The 27,122-nt window shown below is 36.9% G+C and overlaps 1 protein-coding gene across 5 annotated transcripts; it reads right to left on the bottom strand.

The window, feature by feature from the left end:
• Positions 1-1,498: 1,498 nt before the first annotated feature.
• Positions 1,499-25,883, bottom strand: LOC137032104 (NACHT, LRR and PYD domains-containing protein 12-like). 5 transcript variants are annotated; one of them, XR_010896657.1, is made up of 18 exons: positions 25,801-25,883; positions 25,650-25,714; positions 25,493-25,558; positions 23,507-23,611; positions 22,540-22,653; positions 22,222-22,317; positions 21,854-21,949; positions 15,266-15,361; positions 11,079-12,875; positions 9,836-10,006; positions 9,441-9,611; positions 9,031-9,201; positions 8,082-8,252; positions 7,681-7,851; positions 6,011-6,184; positions 1,871-2,041; positions 1,698-1,754; positions 1,499-1,590 (listed from the first exon to the last, which is right to left on the bottom strand). XR_010896657.1 is itself a non-coding variant. In XM_067403643.1 (17 exons), exons 3-17 carry the CDS (start codon positions 25,552-25,554, stop codon positions 1,748-1,750), a joined length of 3,573 nt encoding a protein of 1,190 aa, XP_067259744.1. In that variant the 5' UTR covers positions 25,555-25,558; positions 25,650-25,714; positions 25,801-25,883; the 3' UTR covers positions 1,659-1,747. The 5 variants fall into 5 exon arrangements, 4 of the variants coding, with proteins under 4 accessions (XP_067259744.1, XP_067259745.1, XP_067259748.1 ...); XM_067403643.1 differs by lacking the exon at positions 1,499-1,590 and having other exon boundaries at positions 1,659-1,754; XM_067403644.1 differs by lacking the exon at positions 1,499-1,590 and having other exon boundaries at positions 1,659-1,754; positions 25,668-25,714; positions 25,801-25,879.
• Positions 25,884-27,122: the final 1,239 nt, after the last annotated feature.

Here is a 27,122-nt window from a genome sequence, read left to right as displayed (position 1 = left end):
GTGTCCAGCATAAACTCCTTCCCATTTCATGCTGTCAGCAATGGCACCACATGGAAGAGAAATGTCACAAGACCTGAGAAAGAAAACAATTTCTTTACAGAAAGGTAAAGGCTACGAGAAGATCAGCAAAGCTTTACTTATCAGTCAGAATACTGTAGCAAAAGTGGCACAACATTTTTAAATAGATGGAACTGCAACCATCTCACAGAGACGTCCAGGTCCTCCACGGAAGTTAACACCTCGACAGGAGCGTGTTTTGATGAGAAGGGTTAAAGAAAATCAGCATGCAAGTTCACTGCAGTTATCTAAAGAAGTATAAAGCTAAACTGGGGTGACTATTTCCCGTGACACAATATGACGTACACTGCAGAAGAATGGCATGCATGGGTGCCGTCCACAAAAGAAGCCTTTCCTAAAGCCCAGGCACAAAGCCCACCTAGAGTAATACATTTAAGATCATCATGTTTGCAGCGAACAATATATTTCAGACCTGGCAGAGTTATAGTAATAATATTAATACTCCACTAGGTCTGTATTGAAATAGGCTATATTGTACGTTTTAATGGATCACGCTACAAACATAACAATCTTATAATACATTGGACAACACTGCAAAATCAAGCTGTTATATTCATGTATTTATTGTTAGTGTATATTCTTTGGTTCGCAGCAGGACTGAGCATGGATGTGAGATTTTCGGCAGGGTGTGGCCAACCAATGCCAGATTAATTGCCCAAAATCTCCCCCAAAAAATTAAAATTTTATTTAAAAATAGCTCTTTGTCGCAAAACATTAATAAAAGTTGGGCAGGGCCTAAGCAGTGTGATGGTATGGCAATAATCAAAACGGCATGTCTAATGAGAGATTTTTTATCATTATAGCTGTGCTCATACATAGTCAACACACATTTATGTCCAAACACCATGTAAAAGTTAATTTTACATAATAGGTGCCCTTTAACTTTCTTAGATATCTAAATTTATTATTGCTCTGGTTATTTTTGTGGCTATAATCTTTTTAAAAATTAGTTTAACTGTTTGTTGTGATTGTGTAGATTATAGTTTGCTGCTCTTTCCTGCCATTTGATTAATTACTATTCAATTGCAAATATACAAAAACATCTACAATTATGTGAGTCCATTCTGTTATGGCGAGCAAACATCGCTGAATTTTGTGTATAAGATATGATCTAATTAGCCTAATTTACATAAAAAAAGTCATGTGCTGAAAGGAATTCAATGTAAATACTAATGGTGTAGCAATAGCCTTTTCTGAAGAGATATAGGCCAACTCCTGGTGATATGATCATATGATGACAAATTTGCATCTTAATCATAACCATTTGCCTTTCACACACACCAACACAAAGACAAAAAAAAAAATAATAATAATAATAATGTGACAATGGCAAATATCCTCTTCAGATGAGCTTCAATCAAATCTTAGGAAGACGTTTGATTAAGACATTAAAAGCCTCATCATTAAACCCTATAAAACATCAAGGTCCTTGAAACACAGGTTAACCACAGCTGAAGTTCACGGTACTGTTGATGTAGTGATTGTGTTGAGCTGTTCACTTCCCTGAAATGGCTGATAAGAGAAAAACAATTCACTAATACATGAATGCAATGAAGACTTTATTAGATCTTATCTTATGCCAAAAATAATGTACATTTATATACAGTAAATTCCAGTACTTCAGTGTTGATGATGATGTCTCTATTGATGTCTCCAGATTCACCATCATTTAATAACTGTCAGTAAAATAAAACACAGAGACTAACATATGTATTACTGCTGACACATCTGTTCAGATTATTGATGAGTTCAAATGACATTATTAAATTATCTTAAATGAAATAATACTTACAATAGTGTCTCCAGTTTATAATGTGGATCATCTTTTAAAGCAGAGAGACTCTTCACACTTGATTGTCGTAGTTTATTCCCAGACAGATTCAGTTCTCTGAGGTGTGAGTTTGATCTCAGAGCTGAAGTCAGAGCAGCACAACCTTCTCTTGTGATATTACAATCACTCAACCTGCAGAACAACGACACACTCTTTACCCTCTTCAGCAGGAACTACACAACCACAGAGAGACTGTGATATTAAATACTAAATCTTTGTGAGTTTATTGTTTTTATTACTTTTTGATTAATTGTGTGTTTTCTATAACATATATATGGAACTGTATTTGATCTTGCAGATGTCAGTGTGAAATTTTCGCTCCAGTTGGGGTAAGGACAGCTTGCTCGTTGCACCTCTCCCGGAGAACATTTGCTAGCACAGAGATCTTCACAAATCGTATCCATCTCACAGCTATACCGCATCACGCCATTAACAAGGTGTTAACGCGGTAACGAGCTGTAGTACCATATTGCATTTAGTAATCTAGATTGCTAACGTTGGTGACTTCAGGTAAGTTTGAAGCTATCAATAGAGTGCAACAGTGTTAAAGAGCACTGGAAGCACAATACTGTATTGTTCAGTGCTAACACGGTTAAGCACACATCCTGAGAAACAGCAAAAGATACACTGTGTTGTATATGTTGGGTGTAGCATGACTGCTGCCCCTTCCACTATAGCATGCATTACAGCAATGTCTCTCTGCGCAGCAGTGGCAGCATTGAGTAAAGTAACAACAAACAAATTTTCTATTTGTTTAGAACATGTCTAAAGTAACTGGGCATGCCTGTGTTCAATACCAGGCACCTATGCTGCCACAAGATGGCCATGATGTGCTAGAGGTTAATGCTTCTCAAGACTTTTCTCTCTTTTCAGAGACCATGTCTGAACAAAGTGTTGATCAGCTTGAAGATTCAGAAGATGATTCTAACCCCTCAGAACCACACTCCTCAGTCACAGGACTTTAATCCATTGAGGGCTCTGATTGAGAGGGCAGCTTAGGCTTTAAATATTCCTTCAGTCTCTAAAGTGTCCACTGCTCCATCTCTATTTGATGTGGCTGATGTCTCTTCTCAATCCAGGCCCTTTTTCTCTCCCCTCCTACCTGATTTTGAAAAGGAGGATGTGGTCCAGTGGGACCATCCTTGCTGTCCATAATGCAGAAAAAAAGGGATGTGGTCCCCTTCCTTCAATTGACCAACAGATTGCAGCAGCAATTTCACCACCTAAGTAACTTCTCAGCCATTCAGAAGAAATAAAAAAGCTATGCAAATGAACCTCATGCAAGAGGGGGGCCATTCAGTGGCCACCTCTGACAGCATCAGCCAATAATATCACTGGATCTGAAAGGTGTCAATTTGCATTTCCCTCCTTCTCGGGACAGGTTAAAAGACTTGTTTCTGAGACAGAGAATTGTTCCATTTTGTCGGGTTGCTGCAGTTTCCCGTTCTGGTTTCAGGCTCCAGTTCCAGATGTGGTGAAGACCATTTGGGATCATTTTGGAATGGCAGATGATGATCTTTTCACCTCTTAGGAGTCAACTCATTGCCCTTTTTTTCATTTGAGAAGAGGCAGGCACTCCTGGGATATGACGCCCAGTTGCGGAGATCTAGCCACTATCCACAGAGAGATTTGATGTGCAGGTTACCTGTCACAAGGAGACTTCTGAGATCCCTCTGCTGGTGGAGGGAACCAAACAATGCCATGAAAGGTTCTTGGCTGGGACCTGTTCTGCGGAGGCAACAGATCTTAACAGATGCTGCTTGACAGGTTGGGGAGCAGTACTCAATGGTGCATGGGCTTTGGAAACCTTCCTGGGCATCCCAGGACATCAATGTGCTATTCAGGCCATTCACTTAGCCCTTGACATTCCTACTCTGCAATGTGGCATATCTTCCAGGATTGCAGAATGAAGCAGCCGATATGCGATCATGGGGTCCTAGGCCAGGAGAGTTGTGTCTTCACCCAGATGTGGTGAAGACCATTTGGGATCATTTTGGAATGGCAGGTTGGGGAGCAATACTCAATGGTGCATGGGCTTTGGAAACCTTCCTGGGCATCCCAGCACATCAATGTGCTGGAGCTGAAGGCCATTCACTTAGGGCCGTTACATAGTCAACGCGAGAAATGCAAGCAAGCAACGTGAGCGACGCGCTCCCTTTCATAGTCTAAACAGTGGACGCAAGCGTCACGGGCAATGCGTGTGTGCAATACACCGCTCACGCAACAGGGGGTAGTAGAGTCGGGTGATATTAGTAGAGTCGGGTCACGTGATATTCAGATCAAAATGGCAGCTGAAGAGGAGCGTATTCTGTTGCTGAATTTACATCGGCGGCAACAAAGGCAACGCAGAGATAGACGGTGGTATGTTTGCCCTTTAAATCAAAAAAGAGATCAGGATGGGGAGTTTGTGTCTCTGGTGGATGAATACGTATAAGTTTGCATAATTTTTCCTCTTCGCCCGCCATTGTATTCAAACCTTCTTCTTCTGTAAACACAATATACTTGAATTAATGTACAGTACTTGCAATGTCGCCTCCACCGACAACGCATAGTATTGCGTGCATTGGCGCGTCGCGTATCAAAAACTAGGACGACACATTTGGCTACGCACCGATGCATAATGGTTGCCGAAGCGTAACGATGCGTAGCCTCGGGGACGCGTATGCGTACAGATGCGTTGACTATGCCCTTAGCCCTTGACATTCCTACTCTGCAATGTGGCATATCTTCCAGGATTGCACAATGAAGCAGCCGATATGCTGTCATGGGGTCCTAGGCCAGGAGAGTGGCGTCTTCACCCAGATGTGGTGAAGACCATTTGGGATCATTTTGGAATAGCAGATGATGATCTTTTCACCTCTTAGGAGTCAACTCATTGCCTTATTTTTCTCTTGAGAAGAGGCAGGCACTCCTGGGATATGATGCCCTATCAGTGGCCTCAGGTTCTCCTGTATGCATTTCCCCCCTTCGGGCTACTTCCTCCTCCAGAGGACACAGAATCAGTGAAAGTAATTCTTATGGCTCCATAGTGGCCCCACATGCCCTGGTTCTCAGACATACAACCTTTCCTGGTAGGTCTTCCCCCTGGAGCTCCCACACAGGCAAGATGTTCTGTATTCAAAGGTTTCTGCAAGAATATTTGGATTTAGGGAAGTCACCAAATCATCCTTGCTATGCCCTGTGAGAGCGTTGTGGACCTACATTAGGCACACAAATAAAATCAGAAGCACAGATGAATTGTTTGTCTGTTTTAAGATGAGGAAGCTTGGCCAACCTCTGTCAAAGGCCAGGCGTTTTAATTGGAGAGTTGATTCCATACAGCAGGCTTATTACCTACTCCTTCCCACCTTCACACACACTCTACACGCAGTGTCTCCACCTCATGGGCCCTGTAGGGCATCCTTGGGTGAGATCTGTGCAGCAGCATCATGGGCTGTTCAATTTTCCTTTACACTGAACTACAGGGTAAATGTGTCAGCTGGCACATCCTTTTCCAAGTCTGTGCTGGGACTAGCTAGGGAATGAGGCTTAGACCATTTCTATGGTATACCTTCCAGTTGTCTGTACAACTGGAGAAAATGGTTACCCTGGTAGCATCTGGCACATGGTTAATTTAAATGATGAATATGTATATAGTTTTATTTTATTAATTTATAAGCTTGCCCGCTGGCTTGTAAATATTTTATGCTCAGAAATGTGTTGGTGTGCAATCTAATTTATTTAATTGATGCACCTTCTCTTCTTGATGTGTTAAGGCTTCCCATACATATGTATTCTGGTGGAGAGATAGTCTTGATACGATAGAGAACGTAGGGTTACATTGTAACTTTGGTTCTCTGGGTGAGAGACTACCTCTCTCCACCTCACCGTCACTCAGAGACACATTTATTTACAAGAAGTAATGCGCTTTAATCATCCCTTTTATAGTGCATGATGAGTTACATATGTATTCTGGTGGAGAGATAGTCTCTCACTCAAGAGAACCAAGGTTGCAGTATAACCTCAAGTTAATGTAAATCACTATGATTTGAAAAACATAAGGAGAATAATCCTTTAAAATAATTTGATTGTTTCAATTAAGATTATTGTATGATGTCTTACATCAATTTCTCCAGTTTACAGTCAGGATCCTTCAGTCCAGAAGAGAGCAGATTCACTCCTGAGTCTTGCAGTTTATTCCCAGTCAGATCTAGTTCTCTAAGTTGTGAGGAGTTTGATCTCAGAGCTGAAGTCAGAGCAGCAAAACCTTCATCTGTGATATCACAATGTCTCAACCTGCAGAACAAAGACACACTCTTTAATGTCTCAGTTCATTTTACAAAATGTGCAGAGCGGTGGGTCTCCAGGATTGGAGTTGAGAACCACTGATATAAAATGCATATAAACATCAGTCGTTACTCTATATCTCCCAATAACATGTCTTAGAAAAATGATATATGATATCTAAATGCTTACTTTTATGATCAATGCTCTGTAATTTAAAAACATGCAATGCAGTACAATTATGATTAAGAGATGAACAAATAAACTTCAAAAGCCTAATGGATCATATTTGATACATTTGAACATGATTTTTCAAAAAAAGAGTGCATAGATAATCCCAATTAAACCCAAATTGCTTCAGTTCAGAAAATGATCATCTTTAAATAAATAACATTTATATTCTTATTAATATTTCAAGACTGTATATAAAAAGATGTGACTGCACGGTCAACTTGCAAATAGTTTATTAACCAATGTGTCAACAAAAAGCCTTTGTCAAGGCCTTGTCAAGCCCTTGACAAAGGCTTTTTGCCGAAACGTTGGTAAATAAACTATTTGCAAGTTGAGTGTGCGGTCACATCTTTTTATATACATCTGAATTCATCTCTTCTGACTGGCACCTCAGACGGCAGTGCATTTGTTTCTTCCTCTAAAATTTATTTAAAGACTCCCTGTCATGAAAATCAAGTTTTTAATGTTGTTTGTATGTCCATGTGGTATTTTTAATATGCTTTAAGACAAACGCTGGTGTTTCTTACATCACAAACTACCTTGTAATCAATCACGTCAATGTGTGGACGGGCTTTAGCATATCATTAACTATGCTCTGAAGCAGGGGAGTCAAGAGAAGCCAGGTATAAAAACGTACGTTTGTTATTGTGAATAACAGTTAAATGAATAATTTAGGTAATACTTTGAGTGCTTAATTAGACAGTTTAAAAGTATAAATCAGTTTTAATATTTCAAAACACTATTAATAACTAGCTGAAAGAACTATTGCTAAAAATAGAACAAAGACTTGAAACTTGACTTGAACCCAAAGACTAGAGACTTGACTTGGACTTGGCCTTTATGGACTTGTGAACATGTCTGGTGTTTACTTCAGTAATTTGCTAATTTGCATATTCATGGTTTCATGTATACTAAATAAAGCCAGGGTGTAGTTACATTCAAGGTATTTTAAGGTTCTGAGAAATTTTTGGTAATAAAAGATGAGTTTTAAGCGATAAAATTATCGACTACAGGAGGACTTTAATAAAAATGAATAAAGATTTCACAGCAAAAAGACACATGAAAAGACAAGCTGAAGTGGGAAGTTTTTACATTTATACTAAAAGGCACTTAACTTGCTAAAAAGCCTATACACTATCAAACAGACAACAGAAGGCAAGTAGATTGTGTACAACAAATTTTTGATTATGTTGATAATTTAGATCAAATGTGATAGGGAACTGAAGGGTTAAAATAACATTATTCTTGTTTGAGATCAGATTAATGTTTGATCTTACATCAGTATATCCAGTTTACATTGAGGATCTTTCAGCCCATCAGAGAGCAGTGTCAGACCTCCACCTCCTATTTTATTCCATGTCAGATTCAGTTCTCTGAGGTGTGAGTTTGATCTCAGAACTGAAGTAAGAGCAGCACAACATTCAGCTGTGATATCACAACTCCGCAACCTGCAAAACAACGACACAATCTCTCAGTTCAGCAGGAACTACACAAACACAGAGGGGACTATGATATTAAGTACTTAATCAGTGTTTTTTTTTGTTTGTTTTTTTACTTTCTGTTCACTTTTGCTTAATTCGTAAATCACTATGATTTGAACAACATAAGGAGAATAATCCCTTAAAACATGATTATCTTCGTTTTACTATGTATGATCTCTGTTAATGTATGATCTTACGTGAGTTTCTCCAGTTTACAGTGAGGATCCTTAAGTCCATCAGAGAGCAGCGTCAGACCTTTATCTCCTATTTTATTCTGAGACAGGTCCATTTCTCTGAGGTGTGAGTTTGATCTCAGAGCTGAAGTTAGAGCCACACAACCTTCATCTGTGACCTCACAATCTCTCAACCTGTAAAACAATGTTACATACTTTCATGTCTTAGTTCAGCAGGAACTACACAAGCACAGAAAGTATGGCCGGGTTTCCACAGAAATTACCCAGAACAATTTGTCCCAGGAACTTTATTTTCCCCCAGACCTGTTGATGTCTGCGTTTTCATCGCGGTGTTAAGTACTGTGAAGTATAGGCAAATTAGTCCGGTGATGTCGGACTGTGCACAAATTTCCAGTTCCCACTGGATTTTGTCCTCCATATACAAGGATAATAAAGCCTGAACCTCATCGTCGGTCCATCTGTCATATTTATAATATAAATTTTTGATTCAAATAGCAAAAAACTCTTACTGCACGTACCGCAACAGACTTTTAAAAATGTTGAAATAAAATCCTGCGTGGAGTCAATCAATCAAAATGCTATGTGAACTCAACCAATAAGCAGCAGTGCCCAAGTCCCACCCCCAAAAGTTCCTGAACTTTGAAAAAATATGACCTCACAAGCAGGGACTTTTTTGAGGGGGAAATATGTACCCCGAACTTAATTTAGACCCTGGTTCCAGCAGTCAAAACACAATGAGTACCACCCCAAAGTTCCTAGTTCCTGGGAAAAGTTCCAGCTTATGATATTAAGTACTAAATCTATGTGGGTTTAATGTTTTTTTTTTTTTATTTAATATTTGTTTACTTTTGCTTTATTGTGTGTTAATGTAAATCATTTGAACAACATAAGGAGAATAATCCCTTAAAATAATTTCATTAGTGTTTCAATAAAGATTATTGTATGATCTTACATCAGTTTCTCCAATTTACAGTTAGAATCCTTCAGTCCATCAGAAAGCAGCATCAGACCTCCATTTCCTATACTATTCAAAGTCAGATCCAGTTCTCTGAGGTGTGAGTTTGATCTCAGAGCTGAAGCCAGAGCAGCACAACCTTCATCTGTGATATCACAACTATACAACCTGCAGAACAACGACACAATCTCTCAGTTCAGCAAGAACTACACAACCACAGAGACTGAGATATTAAATATTAAATCTGTGTGAGTTTAATGTTTTTTGTTACTTTTTATTTACTTTAGCTTTATTGTATGTTATCATAACTCACTATGATCCAAAAACATAAGAACAATAATCTCTTAAAACAATTAGTTTTTTTTTCAGTTAAAATTAATTAAAGTATAATTAAAGTATAATTTCACCTCAGTATCTCAAGTTTACAGTGAGGATCCTTCAGTCCAGCAGAGAGCAGCGTCAGACATTCATTTCCTATTTTATTATCAGTCAGATCCAGTTCTCTGAGGTGTGAGTTTGATCTCAGAGCTGAAGTCAGAGCAGCACAACCTTCATCTGTGACACCACAACATCTCAACCTGCAGAACAATGACACTCACTTCAATCTCTCATTTCAGCAAAAAGTACACAACCACAGAGAGACTGAAATATTAAATACAAAATCACTGTGGGTTTAATTTTTGTATTACTTTTTGTTAACTTTTGCTTTATTGTGTGTAATTGTAAATCACTACAATCCAAAAATGTATAAACAAAAATTAATTTGATTCTTTTTCCACTTAAGATTAATGTATGATCTTACATCAGTTTCTCCAGTTTACAGTGAGGATCCTTCAGTCCACCAGAGAGCAGCGTCAGACCTTGACCTCCTATTTTGTTCACAGTTAGATCCAGTTCTCTGAGGTGTGAGTTTGAGCTCAGAGCTGAAGTCAGAGCAGCACAACCTACATCTGTGATATTACAATCACTCAACCTGCAGAACAATGACACACACTTTAATCTCATAGTTCAGCAGGAACTAAACAACCACCGAGAAACATTAGATATAGATATTAAATACTAAGTCAGTGTGAGTTTAATGTTTTTATTACATTTTGTTTGCTTTTGATTTATTGTGTGTTAATTGTAAATTACGATCAGAAAAAAATATATGGATAATCTCTTAAAATAGTATTATTCTAACTCATTGGTCCAGAACTAAACTTAATAAAATATTCCCTGATCTTGATCCAACATGCCTTCGATGTTCAAGTGAACCAGCCACCCTACTGCACTCCTTTTGGTTATGCCCTAAACTGTTTGACTTCTGGGAGAGAGTGTTTAGGTGTTTTTCAATTGTTCTCTCTGTACCAATAGACCCTAACCCTCTAATGGCAGTGTTTGGGGTTGTACCAGACACCATCAAACAACTTTATTACAGCAACTTTATTGGCCAGACGATTGATTCTCATGAATTGGAAGTCTGCAGTTCCACCTACTTATCGCCAATGGGTTTTTGATTTGCTACATGCACTTAAAATGGAAAAGATCTGGTTTATAATGGGACAGAAACAAACTATTTTTTAAAGTTTGGAACCCTTTTTTGGACTACTTTAAGGAGGAACACATGTCTTAATTCTATCCCTATCTCAACCCCCCCCCCTCTTTTTTATTTTTATTTTTTTTAATATATATAGTTTTTTATTATTATTGTTGCAATTACTCTGTGTGCCCAGTGTGTACTATTGTGCCTACTTGTCTTTTTTTCTATTTGTGGTACTCCATTACGTGTATGTATGTATATATATGTGTTTTTTTTAATCTTTTTTTTTCAATCTTTCTGTATACTTTGCCATTATTATTACTGTTCCCTCACCCAGTGAAGACACCTTGTTTTGTGTGTGTGTGTGTATATATATATATATATATATATATATATTTACAAAAATATATATTTATATATATTTTTTTTAATTAAACATTTGAAAAATAGTATTATTCTAAATGTTCAAATTAAGACTAAGTTCAAGACAAAGATCAGTTCTGTTGATTGTCTTCAGACTTACTGAGCTGATCTGGAGACTTCAACTACAGGCAGGAGCTTCTGAAGTACTTCATCTGCGGACATTTGGTTTTGGCTTTTTCTTCTGTTTATGTATTTACTCAAATGAAACTCATCCAAACACTCAGAAGTTAATAAAACAAAGACAACTGCTGACCACTGTGAAGAGGACAATCTGGTGCTTGAAAGACCTCCAGATCTGAGATATTCCTGGATTTCATTTACTAGAGAATGATCACCCAGTTCATTTAAAGAGTGGAACAGACTGATGGATTTCTCTGGTGAGGGATTCAGTCTTATCCTCGTTTTAATGTATTCAACAGTTTTCTCTTTACTGTAGGAGATACTTCTAACATGTGTCAGAAGGGTTTTCAGGAGTGTCTGATTGGACTCCAGCGAGAGACCCAGAAGGAACCGCAGGAAAAGGTCCAGATGTCCATTCTTACTCTGCAGAGCCTTGTCTACGGCTCTCTGATGCAGGTCAGATATTGTGTGACATGTGAACTCATGTGAATGTTTTGAGCTTAGGTTTTCATTTAGCACATCCCTCTTGTACAGCAGGAATGAAAGCAGCACATAAAGAGCTGCCAGATGCTCCTGAATGCTCAGATGAACAAAGCAGAAGACTTTCCCCTGATACAAGCCCAACTCCTGTCTGAAGATCTGAGTGCACAGTCCTGAGTACACTGATGCTTCTGTCTCATCAATGCCACACTCTCTCAGGTCTTCCTCATAGAAGATCAGGTTTCTTTTCACAAGCTGCTGAAACGCCAGTTTCCCCAGTTTGAGGATCATGTCTTCATCTTTCACTTTCTTCTCATAGTCCTTCTCAAGTTTGATGTTGGACTGGATGATCAGGAAGTGTGTGTACATTTGAGTGAGAGTCTTGGGGATCTCTCCATTCTCAGCTTCACTCAACATCTTCTCTAGAACAGTGGTTGAGATCCAGCAGAACACTGGGATATGACACATGATGAAGAGGCTCCTTGAAGACTTTAGGTGTGTGATGATTTTATCAGCCAGACTCTGATCACCGATTCTCTTCCTGAAGTATTCCTCCTTCTGTGGCTCATTGAAGCCTCGTACCTCTGTCACTCGATGGACACACTCAGACGGGATGAGATCAGCTGCTGCGGGTCTGGAGGTGATCCAGATGAGAGCAGAGGGAAGCAGATTCCCTGCAATGAGGTTTGTCAGCAGCACGTCCACTGAGGTTGATTCAGAAATATTACACAGTTTCACACTGAAGTCCAGAGACAGGCGACACTCATCCAGACCATCAAAAACAAAGACAACTTTATATTCACTACTGAATGGTTTCATTTCTTTTGCTTCAGGGAAAAGGACATTAAGAAGTTCTGAAAGTCTGAGTTTTTCATCCTTCATTATGTTTAGCTCTCTGAAAGGAAGTGGAAATATGAGCTGGATGTCCTGATTCTCTTTCCCTTCAGCCCAGTCCAGGATGAACTTCTGTACAGAGACTGTTTTTCCAATGCCAGCAACTCCCTTTGTCAGCACAGTTCTGATGGGTTTGTCTTGTCCAGGTAAAGGTCTAAAGATGTCAGTGCATTTGATCGGTGTGTCCTCTTTTGCTGCTCTGCTGGATTGAGTCTCAATCTGTCTCACCTCATGCTCATTATTGATCTCTCCACAATCACTCTCTGTGATGTAGAGCTCTGTGTAGATCTCATTCAGCAGTGTTGGGTTTCCATGTTTTGCTGTTCCCTCATACAGACACCGAAACTTCTTCCTCAAATTCGATCTAAATGTCTTTAGGGCTTCAGCATGTTGATGGTCACTGCTGTAAGTTTAAAATAAATAAAAAAATTGTTAGATGGCAATCTGCATTTGCAATATAGTTGTTAGATAACTAAAATGTATATAATATGCATAATTATATATTGTGTCATAATATTAGTATGTCTTTATCATTCACATTTAAAGTTTAACACAATATTGTAGTAATAGAGAAAAAAACACACCAGAAGGTGAGTCGGAAAATGGTGAAATGCAGTGGTGGAATGTATTCCTATAGTTCAGAAGAGCATCACGCTAACAACGCCAAAGTCTTGAGTTTGATTACCAGCAAATGAAATATCTCTCCGATATAGAAATATACACTGAATTCAAATTGTCAGGCACAGAACCCAACTGCAGAGCAGACATGAAATTTGGGATCCTGACACTACCTCCTAGATGGAAGCATCCCAACTTCACTAACAGAACAGCAACAGATTAAATGGAGAAAAATATTATCCAACTCAAACTAGTACCTATATAAAGTCCAAGGGGGAGCCAATTGAACAAACCATGGAGGTTCAAGCAGACCCAGCCAGGGTTCCACCAAAGTATCCCATGGAGCTGCCACAAAGGTCTCCTCCACCCACCCTTCCTTTTCTGAAGCTGCCTGAAATTATTGGCATAGGCAGGGAGCAGGGGTTGACATTAACATCCGCCAATGCAATGAAGAGATAAAGAAGTCAGGGACCAAAGATGGTCAACTCCCAAAAATGTAGGGTTCAAAACAAACGGGCTGTAACCATAAGGACTAGGAGGCAGGATTAATAGAGAAAGTGGGCCATTCCCCCTGCAAGAGCTCCATCTACTTGATGAGGCAAACATAGTCAAACATCTCACAGTCAGTTCATGACTTCAAGTGACCCAACTGTTCATCGAGTCCAGCAAGGAAAAAAGGTAATTCAATGGAACTCACCAAAATCTAGCTTCAAGGAGAGGTTGTGCATATTCATTGACTGCAAACTGCTTTGGCCACCCCGTCATTGAGGGTAGTGAGCAGGGCTTGACATTAACACCCGCCAACCCACCAAATGCGGGTAAGACAGCCACTCCCACTAGCCACTTTAGCGGGTTGAATATAATTTCAATTTACATCCAAATGATCATTGAAGATCGTCGTAGCACAAAATTACAATTCAATCACACAATTCGTTATTTACGTGCAGTTAGTGAAGGAGGGATAGGCGGAATTGCGCTGAATGACATGCAACAGAAGCGCTCTCTCGTGTGCACTCTCTCTGTCGCGTGCGTGATCAGTTCTCCTCGCGCCTGAATAGTCAAATACACGTGCACACAGATGTCTAAATGTCCATCGTGTGGAGTATTTCACATGAATACAGTCGGTTATGGCTTAAGTGGACATAAACAGGTGGGTAATAACTGAATATGCGTCAGTTACGTCCATGCATTCAGCAGCCTAATTAAATACCCGTCTGTCATTAATGTTAATCAAACAACAAAAGATGTAAAATAAATGTAGGCTATATGTTAAATAAACCTACTGTATCTGAAAAAAGATTATTTTTAATTTACTATTGTTTTTGTAATTTGCTTTGTTGTTCTATTATATAGCCTAACATAAATAACTTATAAAATTTCTCATATTAGCCCGTGCTCGTATTGTCCACCTCTTGCCCACTGTACCAGCTGATATACAATGTAGTCTTGATTTGGGTGATCAATCTGCATTTAAAAGTTTCAAAGGGTTTTAAATCTTCCAAATCAAGTAAAATGACTCAAAATAAAGTAATCTAAGCATAACAAAGTCAACTTTAATCATATAAAATGTAATTTCCCAACATCAAAATTGTGGCCAGTGAAAATGCTGAGTGGCTAGTAACTGTGGAAAACCACTAGTCACAGTGGCTGGTGAGCAAAAAAGTTAATGTCAAGCCCTGGTAGTGAGAGGAGAGGAGGGAACAAAGCATTTTCTGACAGAAAAAGGTGCCTTCCAAGACATTGTGATCTGGAGTGCAACCCTCCACCATGTCCTGAGTGCTTGCAGCAGCCTGGGAAAGCATGGCAGTCAGCTCCGGGTCAAACTCAAACAATGCTACTCTCCCTGAAGGGGGCAACAGATCTTCATCCCCAGAGGACTCAAGCCGACCCTCCGACGTCCTCCGTGGGAGCCCTGAATGAAATGCTGGGTCCCCCATGGGAAGGATCAGCAACTGCAATGGACAGACTCTCCGGCGGGATCCCAATTCATCAGTTCAGTTCTGACGTAACATTGAACGTGGCTGACTGATTAAATCAGAGCTGTTAATTAATCAATTCATCTTCATTCTAAAATGCATTGCATACAGGCATTGAAGACACTACATTTTAACAACTCTATTAAAATAATTTTAAAACAGATACAATAAGATAAAGATACTTTAGTTCATTGTTTACCTAAACCCATGATCTGTGTTTCCACTAAGCTTGGGTGGAGGATCCATTGACCGATCACTCTTCATGGACACACAGCTGAATCCTGGAGGGTCCAGTCTGTGCATTGAAGTTAAACACAAGTGAATGTAATTCACACTCTCTTATGATTATGGCAATGTTTGATTATTTCTGTTCTGAGACTTTTTTTTCTGGTGTATGTGAATTCCTGTTTCCTGTCTTTACTTCCTGTTTCCCTGGTTTCCATGGGTTCTAGTGTGTTCTTAGTTGCTTCCATAGTTACTGATTTGGTTCTTCACCTGTGTCTTGTTTAGTTGAATGTCACCCTTATACTCCTCACTTTAATCAGATCATTGTTGTTTATTGTCTTTGTGTAAATGCAAAGCGGTTTAAGTTACATTTGTGTGCTCCCTTGACTGTTCGATTATCTTGTTTATTTGAATAAATACTGCTGCAAACATCCCTGTCTCTACACACTAAATACTTTAATATTTCCATCATGTTGGAAAACACTCTTCTGAGAATAATTTCTGTTAAGCTTGTGTATATTTTTAGTTAAAGCTGTTAAGTTATTAAAAAAAAGTGTCATGTATGTTTTTTTTCTTTGCACTTTATATAAAGACCACTAGGTGGTGCTTGAGGCATATGTTTTCCTTGATTGGCTTTTCTTCAAGAGATATACATTGTTGTTGTTGAAAACGAAAGCAAAAGAGTTACGCATGTTCGTTTTACCGTGAAATGAGAGTTCAGTGTCTTCAGTGATTTTTCGATTTCAGCTTCAAACAATTATGAAAACAAGATAATCAAGGTAAAATGATTATTGTGCCGCTGCCGCATTCTGACCCACACACTTTCCTTTTCTTTACAGCGGTGCACTTTCGTTCCTCCCTAAACCAAACTTAACATCCAAATAAGTGAGTGTTGTAAAATGCAGTATACTGTACAGTATACAGTAAACTGCGGGACATGCTTGATATAAAACAGTGTTATTAAAATCGTATTAAGCCATAAAAGAGATGCTGTTCACTAGGCGGTCTCCTGTGCATGGGACGGGGCGGAACTCACACAAGCAAAGTATACTGTGGGCTTAAGATACATACTTAAACAGTCAAATAGCCTACACACAAATATGTTGAAATGCTGTTTTGGTAAGTATCCTCGTAACACAGTTGGTTATGTCATGTCTTAAGTGAATGTCAACTCTGAGGGTGCTTTCACACCTGAGCGTTTGTTTCGGAACCTGGTATGTTTTCTCCCTTGGCTCAGCTCGTTTGGCATGTTTAACATGTTTTTCATTGCATGTTTAACAGTATATTGGGCCCATGTGTTAGCTCTTAAAGTGACAGCTGCCTAATAAATCTGCTGCAGTCATTATTGTTAATCAAACAACCAAAGGCAACAATAAAATCACTCACTGCTCTTGAATGAATAAACTGTAGTTTTAATAAGGATTAGTCTATATTTATTGTTTACAGCAGTGTTATTTTACATTACTTTATTCAACTTCTGTTGTAGGATATTACTTATCTGAATACTACTGTTAGTACGTCTTCCTGAAAACCCTAAAGAACTATTTATTAGGGCCCGAGCACCGATGGTGTGAGGACCCTATTGAAATTGCTCTGTTTATTATTCTTCTCCGAAATGAATAATTTTTTTGAGGGCCTAAACATGCTTGAAAAATTAAGTCTGATATGTGTTTCAGAATTAGGTGTGGCAAAAGGGCTCGATAGCGCCATCTACAAAATTTAAATTAAGTGCCCTTCGCTCTACATTTCATATACAAGTATGAAATTCGGTAGACACATGTAACAGCCCAATACCTACAAAAAAGTCCCCGGGAGCAAAATCGAAAACCAACAGGAAGATCAAGATTTTGAAATTTGTGCAGTTTTTGCCATTTCCAGACATTGTACTTTAACAAACTCCTCCTAGAGCTTTAATCAGATTAACATCATATTTAGTCAGTCTAATCTTTGCGACATTAAATTGTGAAGATCTTAAGTTTTCACTGAAGGGCATGTCTGTGGCGGCCTGACAAATTTTGATCTTTAGAAGATACAATGGTAACACTTTACATTAAGGTTCCCTTTGTAAAGGGTTTATAAAGGTGTTAGGTAATGAGTAATAGGTCATTTACAAATGCATTATAAATCATTAATAATGCAGTTATAACTGCATGAATAAAAAGGCGACTTTAATGCAATACCTGCCAAATAGTGAGCCGTTTTTAACTCACATGTTATAAATGCTTAATAAATGTATTTATTAACATATTTAACTCAAAACCAGATTTCTGGTTTATTTTATGATGCAGCAAAAATTGACTATCATAATTAGACTGAAGGTTGTTGTATTTGTGCTTTCTTATTAATATCTCATGACTGCCACTTGTCTTACTATGTTGCTTACCAGAAGTTTTTGTCTTACCCATGATACTCTCCAAAAAGGTCATGATGCCTCTCCACAGCAGTGTATAAAAACAAAATTATTGTTTTTTAAAGACAAAATTCCAACTTTATCTTGAAAATAAAACAAAAGATAATAACCATAACTTGATTAGACATTAAAGTCTGCGTGAACCGGAAGTTGCAAACAACTCTTCTCCAGTGTTGTGACGTATTTCCAAGTGAAACAGAATATTGAATAGAGGGCAGAGTTTTACTTTAGTGCTCCTCCTTTCCATCTCTCGCACTCCTCCTCTCCATATCTCACTCATAGCAGACGAACGGTTGCAGAAGAGTGGTTTACACGTTTTCAACCCAAGCCGTCAAACTGACGTTATCAGAGAAGGAACGCCATTCCAGACCAGAAGTAACTTTTCAGATTTTGATTAAAGATTACTGCGGCAAACAAGTTTTTTCTGTGTTTTAACTTGCACGGATTCATTGTTCACCACAAGACCAGTAATATGACCAGTAATAATAATAATGTAAAGTGAAAACCTGTGAACCATTTATTAATGAGTTATGAACATTAACAACCTATGAAAAGGAACCTTAATGTAAAGTGAAAACCTGTTAACCATTTATTAATGAGTTATGAACATTAACAACCTATGAAAAGGAACCTTAATGTAAAGTGGAAACCTGTTAACCATTTATTAATGAGTTATGAACATTAACAACCTATGAAAGTGAACCTTAATGTAAAGTGGAAACCTGTTAACCATTTATTAATGAGTTATAAACATTAACAACCTATGAAAAGGAACCTTAATGTAAAGTGGAAACCTGTTAACCATTTATTAATGAGTTATAAACATTAACAACCTATGAAAAGGAACCTTAATGTAAAGTGGAAACCTGTTAACCATTTATTAATGAGTTATGAACATTAACAACCTATGAAAAGGAACCTTAATGTAAAGTGAAAACCTGTGAACCATTTATTAATGAGTTATGAACATTAACAACCTATGAAAAGGAATCTTAATGTAAAGTGAAAACCTGTGAACCATTTATTAATGAGTTACGAAAATTAATAACCTGTGAAAGTGAACCTTAATGTAGAGTGCATCGTGTTTATTAAAGCAGACGCAGATCTCTTTTGTTTTTTTCCTGGTGACATATTTTATTGTTGAAATATTAATAAGCAATTAATAATTATTCTTGATATCATGATAAAGGATACTGTAACTTTGTGGGAGTGCCAGAGCAGTTATTTATTTAATATAAAAAGCTAACACCGCGAATAAACATATAATATACAAACTAACACAGCGATTATAATATAAACACTTGAAAAACATAGTTTGCAATGTCACTTCAGTTAGCTTACCCATCAAATCAGTAACTTTAAACACAAATTTTACTTTAGAGCATGCCCTGGTAACTGCATGACTTCTTCTCATGATAGTGGCAAGGCTTTATTGGATGCTCACTAGCGCCAACTCCTGTCACACGCCAGAACACGCATGCTTAGTGATGTAACCCTGAAAGAGTATATAAGTATACAGAGTATATAAGTATATAAAGAGTATATATAAAGAGAATATATTAGTATAGCCTAATATATTATTGTCATGTCTAGTTTTCTATAACTTTCTTCATAATAAAAAAAAAATGCTTCATCTGAATCCTGCTCCCTGACTGCTCTTTACACCAAATGTGACAATAATGTATAATGAGCAATGCATTCTTCTTCTATTTATAATTATTATTATTATTATTATTATTATTATTATACGCAGTAGTAGTAGGCTGTATACTTTATTATTCTCTTTCGGGTTCTCATCACTATGCGTGTTGATTCTGGCGTGTGACAGGAGTTGGCGCTAGTGAGCATTCAATAAAGCCTTGCCACTTTTGAGAAGAAGTTACACAGTACTGTTCCAACATGCGTTGAAGTGAATTTGTGTTTACTGATTTGATGGGTAAGCTAACTGAGGTGAAATCGCAGACTTTGTTTTTCTAGTGTTTATATTATATTAGTAATCGCTGTGTTAGTTTGTAGTTATCTTAAACAAATAACCGCTCCGGCGCACCCGCGCATGATGACCAAAGCCAAATAACGTACTCAAGTTACAGTGGCCTTTATCATATCAGAAATATCTATTAAATGCATATTAATATGCTGCTAATGTTCTGTAATGGTGCATTAGGTCATTGATTTAATCATTTACACAACTGTTAATTAAAAAAAATACATATTTAGGTGCCTTTATTCAGCTTGTATCAAATATGTTTGGCTTATAGGTGTGATGTTTATTATCTTTTCTGAATACTTGATTGTTTCTCTGAATGTTTTAATTTAAGTTTACCTGCATAAGCCACTTTTCATGAGAAGTCATGCTCTGTAACTTTGTGCTGTAAAAGACTATTTTTTTCAAGTTTAAAGTTGTGTTTACTGAGACATTCATCAAAAATAAAATATTTCATCTGAAAAAGATATTATCTTCTGTGTACATTAATAATTAATAAATACATGATTAACGTGTGTTCACACTACATTAAGGTTCACTTTAATAGGTAATTAATGTTTATAACTCATTAAATGAGTTCCACTTTACATTAAGGTTCCTTTTCATAGGTTGTTAATGTTCATAACTCATTAATAAATGGTTCACAGTTTTCCACTTTACATTAAGGTTCCTTTTCATAGGTTGTTAATGTTCATAACTCATTAATAAATGGTTCACAGGTTTTCACTTTACATTAATAAATGGTTAACAGGTTTTCACTTTACATTAAGGTTCCTTTTCATAGGTTGTTAATGTTCATAACTCATTAATAAATGGTTAACAGGTTTTCACTTTACATTAAGGTTCCTTTTCATAGGTTGTTAATGGTCATACCTCATTAATAAATGGTTAACAGGTTTCCACTTTACATTAAGGTTCACTTTCATAGGTTGTTAATGTTTATAACTCATTAATAAATGGTTAACAGGTTTTCACTTTACATTAAGGTTCACTTTCATAGGTTGTTAATGTTCATAACTCATTAATAAATGGTTAACAGGTTTTCACTTTACATTAAGGTTCCTTTTCATAGGTTGTTAATGGTCATACCTCATTAATAAATGGTTAACAGGTTTCCACTTTACATTAAGGTTCACTTTCATAGGTTGTTAATGTTCATAACTCATTAATAAATGGTTAACAGGTTTTCACTTTACATTAAGGTTCCTTTTCATAGGTTGTTAATGTTCATAACTCATTAATAAATGGTTAACAGGTTTTCACTTTACATTAATATTATTACTGGTCATATTACTGGTCTTGTGGTGAACAATGAATCCATGCAAGTTAAAACACAGAAAGAACTTGTTTGCCGCAGTAATCTTTAATCAAAATCTGAAAAGTTACTTCTGGTCTGGAATGGCGTTCCTTCTCTGATAACGTCAGTTTGACGGCTTGGGTTGAAAACGTGTAAACCACTCTTCTGCAACCGTTCGTCTGCTATGAGTGAGATATGGAGAGGAGGAGTGCGAGAGATGGAAAGGAGGAGCACTAAAGTAAAACTCTGCCCTCTATTCAATATTCTGTTTCACTTGGAAATACGTCACAACACTGGAGAAGAGTCGTTTGCAACTTCCGGTTCACGCAGACTTTAATATCTAATCAAGTTATGGTTATTATCTTTTGTTTTATTTTCAAAATAAAGTTGGTATTTTTTGGTTTAAAAACAAAAATTTTTTTTTTATACACTGCTGTGGAGAGGCATCATGACCTTTTTGGAGAGTATCATGGGTAAGACAAAAACTTCTGGTAAGCAACATAGTAAGACAAGTGGCAGTCATGAGATATTAATAAGAAAGCACAAATACAACAACCTTCAGTCTAATTATGATAGTCAATTTTTGCTGCATCATAAAATAAACCAGAAATCTGGTTTTGAGTTAAATATGTTAATAAATACATTTATTAAGCATTTATAACATGTGAGTTAAAAACGGCTCACTATTTGGCAGGTATTGCATTAAAGTCGCCTTTTTATTCATGCAGTTATAACTGCATTATTAATGATTTATAATGCATTTGTAAATGACCTATTACTCATTACCTAACACCTTTATAAACCCTTTACAAAGGGAACCTTAATGTAAAGTGTTACCGATACAATAAAACAAACGGTTTAAAGAGTTTACCTAAAACCATGATTAGTGTTTCCACTAAGCTTAGGGGGAGGATCCATTGACCGGTCACTCTTCATGGACACACAGCTGAATCCTGGAGGGTCCAGTCTGTGCATTTAGTTAAACAGGTGAACGTAATTAACACAGTCTTAAATTCATGACTTTTGTATTTAACAGATTCAGGTGAATATATTATTAATATTATATATTAATATGTATTATGCTACTGGGAATTTTATAGCAAGTGCACATCCACATATCGGAGCTGTTGATTAAGATATTTTAATATCTTCTATAATGCATTGTTTACGGACACTGAACAATTCTTACTTTGTTTCAACAGAGATATAATAAGATAAATGGTTTAGTTCAGTGTTTACCTAATCCCAGAATGAGTGTGTCCACTAAGCTTAGGTGGAGGATCCATTGACCAGTCACTCTTCATGGACACACAACTGGGTTCTGGCAGGTCAGGTCTGTACAGTGAAGTTGAACACAACAAGTGAATGTAATCCACACTCTGTTCATAATTTTTGGAATTAACTGATTTGGGTGACTGAATTATTCCATTAATATGTGATCTATTGTTGGAAACATTAAAGCAACTATGACTGTTATTGTACACATCCATATATCAGGCACTGAATGATTATTTTCAACACAGAAGATTTATAAAGACAGACCAATACAGTGTTTACCTAAAACCAGGATCAGTGTGTCCACTAAGCTTAGGTGGAGGATCCATTGACCAGTCACTCTTCATGGACACACAGCTGGGTTCAGATGACTTCAGTCTTTGCACCTGGACTGAACTGAAACAAAACAGGAAGGGAAATTAGAATGAGACACTGATGATGATTTATTGTTGATTAACTAAATATTTATGCTATATTAATATTTACAAACAACCATGAAATGGTGCCATTTGTGCCTGAAAACCACACTTTACCAACTTTTAATTAAGCTAAATGCACAAATTTTAAATATTTGGATACACAAGGTTGTGGTAATATTATCCAGCTTCAATAAGGTGTTGACTTGGCCCCCAAATTCCCCAGGTCTCAATCCAATCGAGCATCTGTGGGATGTACTGAACAAACAAGTCCAATCCATGGAGGCCCATTACAGGACGTAAAGGATCTGCTGCTAACATCTTGGTGCAGATACCACAGCACACCTTCAGGGGTCTAGTGGAGTCCACGTCTCGACGGGTCAGGGCTGTTTTGGCAGCAAAAGGGGGACCAACACAATATTAATAAGGTGGCCATAATGCTATGCTTGATCGTGTATACTGTGGGCTTCAGATACGTGCTTAAACGGTCAAATACAGCTGGTTATGTCATGTCTTAAGTGAATTTCAACACTGAGAAAGAGTGCATGTGTAACAGTATATTGGGTCCATTTGTTAGCTCTTAAAGTGATAGCTGCCTAATAAATCTGCTGCAGTCATTATTGTTAATCAAACAACAAAAGGCAATGATAAATCACTCACTGCTCTTGAATGAATAAACTGTAGTTTTAATAAGCAAGTGCACATCCACATATCAGAGCTGTTGATGAAGACATTTTAATATCTTCTGTAATGCATTGCTTACGGACACTGAACAGTTCTTTCTTTGTTTCAACAGAGATGTAATAAGATAAATGGTTTAGTTCAGTGTTTACCTAAACCCAGAATCACTAAGCTTAGGTGGAGGATCCATTGACCAGTCACTCTTCATGGACACACAGCTTGGTTCAGATGACTTTGGTCTTTGCATCTGGACTGAACTGAAACAAAATATGAAGGGAAATTAGAATGAGACACTGATGATGATTTATTGCTGAATAACAATATTAATATTAATTAATTAATATAATACAATAACAGCCAAGGATCCTATTTTAACGATCTTAGTGCATGGTCTAAGGGACATGGCGCAGGTGCACTAGTGCGTGTCCAAATAAACTTTTGCTAGTTTAACGATGGGAAAAATGGTTGGCGTGCCCGGTGCATGGTCTAAAAGGGTTGTACCTAGTCTCTTAATGAGTAATGGGTGTGTTTTAGGTGTAATGTGCAATAAACCAATCAGAGTGTCATCTCCCATTGCCTTTAAAAGTCAGTTGTGCTCACGCCATGGCAGATTCGCTATTTACATGGTGGAAATTGCAAGTGGAAAGACTGAATGCTTCTCCCGAGAGGAAATCTTTTATTTTTAATATTTGGCATTTGTGTGCTGCTGCACATCCCTGTGTGTGTAACAAGCAGAGTGTACGCACGTTGTGCACCCGCCTATAGGCACATATTAGTAATGCGCTCTTTAAATAACAAAATAAATATTGCGCCATTGACTTTTTAGACCAGGTTTCAGTTGGTCAATAGCACAGTCTATTTCAGTTAGCTCACAATAGCAATACGCTAACAATGCACCTGAACACACCTCGTTTTCCGGCCAGCATGCCCATGGGTGCACAAATGGGTGCAAATGCATTTGCTATTTAAACAACGTGGCACAGAACGTTAAAATGATAACTGAGTCGGACTAAAACTAGCAAAAAACACTTGCATCGTGCCTGGTCCCTGCATGATAGAGCCCTAAGACTTTAATTTAAGATTCACATTTTACTGTAGTAGTACACTAAACTGTGTAAGAGGGAAGTACAAAGTCCAAAACATGAAATCATAAAGAGCAAAGCTTACATTTTGTAAACCAAAAACACAACCCTACCAAGTTGGAAAAATAAACTCAAACATACTGAAGTCCTGATTGTTTAGTGTAATGCATTAGGTTCAATCCCAGCTTACAAGGAACATTCCCATAACTTTCACTTATGTTCTTTAAAAATTATGTATCTTAAGACAAAAAGTTCTTCCAACATTTAAAAAAACTGGATGTTTTGAACATTCAGAAAACATTTGGAAATTAGGTTTTCATAACATTTTCAAAAATGATAGGATGGAATGTTCCTCTAACAATCACATAAACCAAGAACATTCTTAATACATTAAATAACTGGATGTTTTGAATGTTTAAACTTAATGGGAGTGTTAGAAAAACATTCTAAGAATATACTTTTAGCTGAGATGAAGTCAGTGTATTATTCCTGCTTGCCTGTATATTTTATACTTGCATTCATTATTTGATCTTTATGCATGTGTCTTGTGCCTTCATGTTTTTTTAACCTCTTCAAGGATCAAACAAATAGTAACGTTTAAAAAATATTAGATGAACGTCCAACTGAACCACTCCAAAAAAATGTTGCATGAATTATCTCGACCTAGCTGCATGGCGCTGATGATCCACTAGTGTCCCAGGCAACCTGTAGGCCTACTTTGTGCCATTTAAATATTGTGCTGGTAAATCTGGAGAAAAGCAACTTTTTGAACCATATAATCTCCAGTAAATATGATGTCAGAGCCAATTATCCGAATACAAAAACAGAACTTGCTGTTCATAACATTGTTAAACGCCTTTATCTGTTACACGATAACTTGGCATTCTGAATGCAAATTCAAACAAAACATGTCTACTTTAGTGTACATCAAACCATAAAATAGATGTAGTCTATATATTATAATTCGCAAAACACGTGATCCTATGAAATGGGACATAGCGCCAGGTAGAAAATCACAAAAAAATAAGCGTTACGCCCTATCTGTAAAAGACTCACCTGTGTGGAATCGTATCTGTGGACAGGTCTTCTTCATAATGCTGACCTACATGATGTTCCATCAATCTAAAATGTAAATGAAGGGAACGCAACACTTTGATTAGTGTCAAGACGTTTCCGTTTTCATAAAATGTCAATATAGGCCGATGGATTGTACTTTCACTTTGAAATCCACCTCAGAGGAGCAGATTCGGTGTCCGCCGATTTGCGCGTCGAACTTCTCTAAAAGAGGAAGATGAAATTGTCAACAAAACAACATATGAACATTGAAACAACAATAATAGATGTATGAGGCTTTCAGAAAGTACCGCGTTTGTACTACTGAGGTTTGAAAGAGTTAAAGATGCCACGACTACGTGGAGGTCAGGACAAGAATCACAGTGAGCATGCGTTCATCAAACAACGATTATCCTCCTGAGACCCAACATTTTTTTATTTTTTTATTTAGCATTTTTTTCACGTCATTATATTTTTTAGAGCATAAGAAACAAATGAAAAATTAACATTTTTTAAAAATTATATTTTATTCATATGTTATGATATGTCCTCTGTAGTGGACACCAGGACTAAGTTGTTTAAAAAATAAAATGACATGAAATGACATTTATAGGCAAAAACAATGGGATTTTTTTTTTTTATCACCAATCAATTTTTAGGCTTCAATATTGTTTTTAACCAAACTATGTATAAAGATGATTCTCAACTATGTTATGAAACATATAATGGAATTAATTGATATACCATTTTACTTTATGCAATATGAGGGTAAAATGGCAATACATCGGTTTTCCCATTCAATACAATGTATCTATACACTGTATCTAATTTGCATATTAATCTGTTCTTGGAGCAACATGCAATGAAAAAAGAAGTGTAATAATGGGAGCAATAATTGGCAACATTTTCATAATAATATCTAATAATTAATAGGAATATTGACATATAATTTCTTTCCCTATTCACTTGTTGTATCTCCTAAAATGCCTGATAAACATGATTTAAGTCCTGGTGTCCTCTACAGTGGACATGTATGAAATCAATGTTCTGTTTCATAACAGAAAGTCATATTTTGATTTGAAACCCCATAACATTTTCCTGAGATGTTGATTTATAATAAACAATTTGAAAATTAATCCGTTTTAAATAAATTTTAAATTTAATCACAAAATATTATCATATTTCCATTAGCACTCTTATTTTCATTTTCAGTCATAATTAAAGACCAAGAAGTTGTTGTTGTAATGGCGAAACCTCTAAAAATCTGGTATCTCTGAAAAGCCCTGAATGTGCTCTTTACAGGACATCCAGACTTAAAACTGTGACATGTATGATGTCAGAGAAAATCACTAAAATATAATGTCCACTACAGAGGACAGAAGTCTATTCCTGGGTCCAACGATTATAGAGCAAATAATAGTAAATTATATATATGTATATATATATATATAAACATCCACGGTTTTTATGAATATACTTTCAATTTTAAATGATTTATATATATGTATATATATAAACATCCACGGATTTTATGAATATCCTTTCAATTTAAATGATTGTTGGATAGTTTGTCATTGGTCCTTTCCTCTCCCTTCTTAATGTGAAACATTGATGTTGAAACGGTCTATCTGTC

The sequence above is a fragment of the Chanodichthys erythropterus genome, chromosome 12 (genome assembly GCF_024489055.1).
Source record: "Chanodichthys erythropterus isolate Z2021 chromosome 12, ASM2448905v1, whole genome shotgun sequence".
Classification (NCBI taxonomy): Eukaryota; Metazoa; Chordata; class Actinopteri; order Cypriniformes; family Xenocyprididae; genus Chanodichthys; species Chanodichthys erythropterus.
Note: the sequence above shows the minus strand (reverse complement) of the source record. Positions and strands in the feature narration are given on the sequence as shown.

What these genes read in the sequence shown, in the direction of transcription:
- LOC137032104 (XM_067403643.1), bottom strand. Translation starts at nt 25,554, where the DNA reads ATGGAACATCATGTAGGTCAGCATTATGAAGAAGACCTGTCCACAGAT. An exon ending in CACACTGATCCTGGTTTTAG is followed by an intron (nt 22,318 to 22,539) that starts GTAAACACTGTA and finishes TTCACTGTACAG; the next exon opens with ACCTGACCTGCCAGAACCCA. An exon ending in TGTAAACTGGAGAAACTCAC is followed by an intron (nt 7,852 to 8,081) that starts GTAAGATCATAC and finishes GTTGTTTTGCAG; the next exon opens with GTTGCGGAGTTGTGATATCA.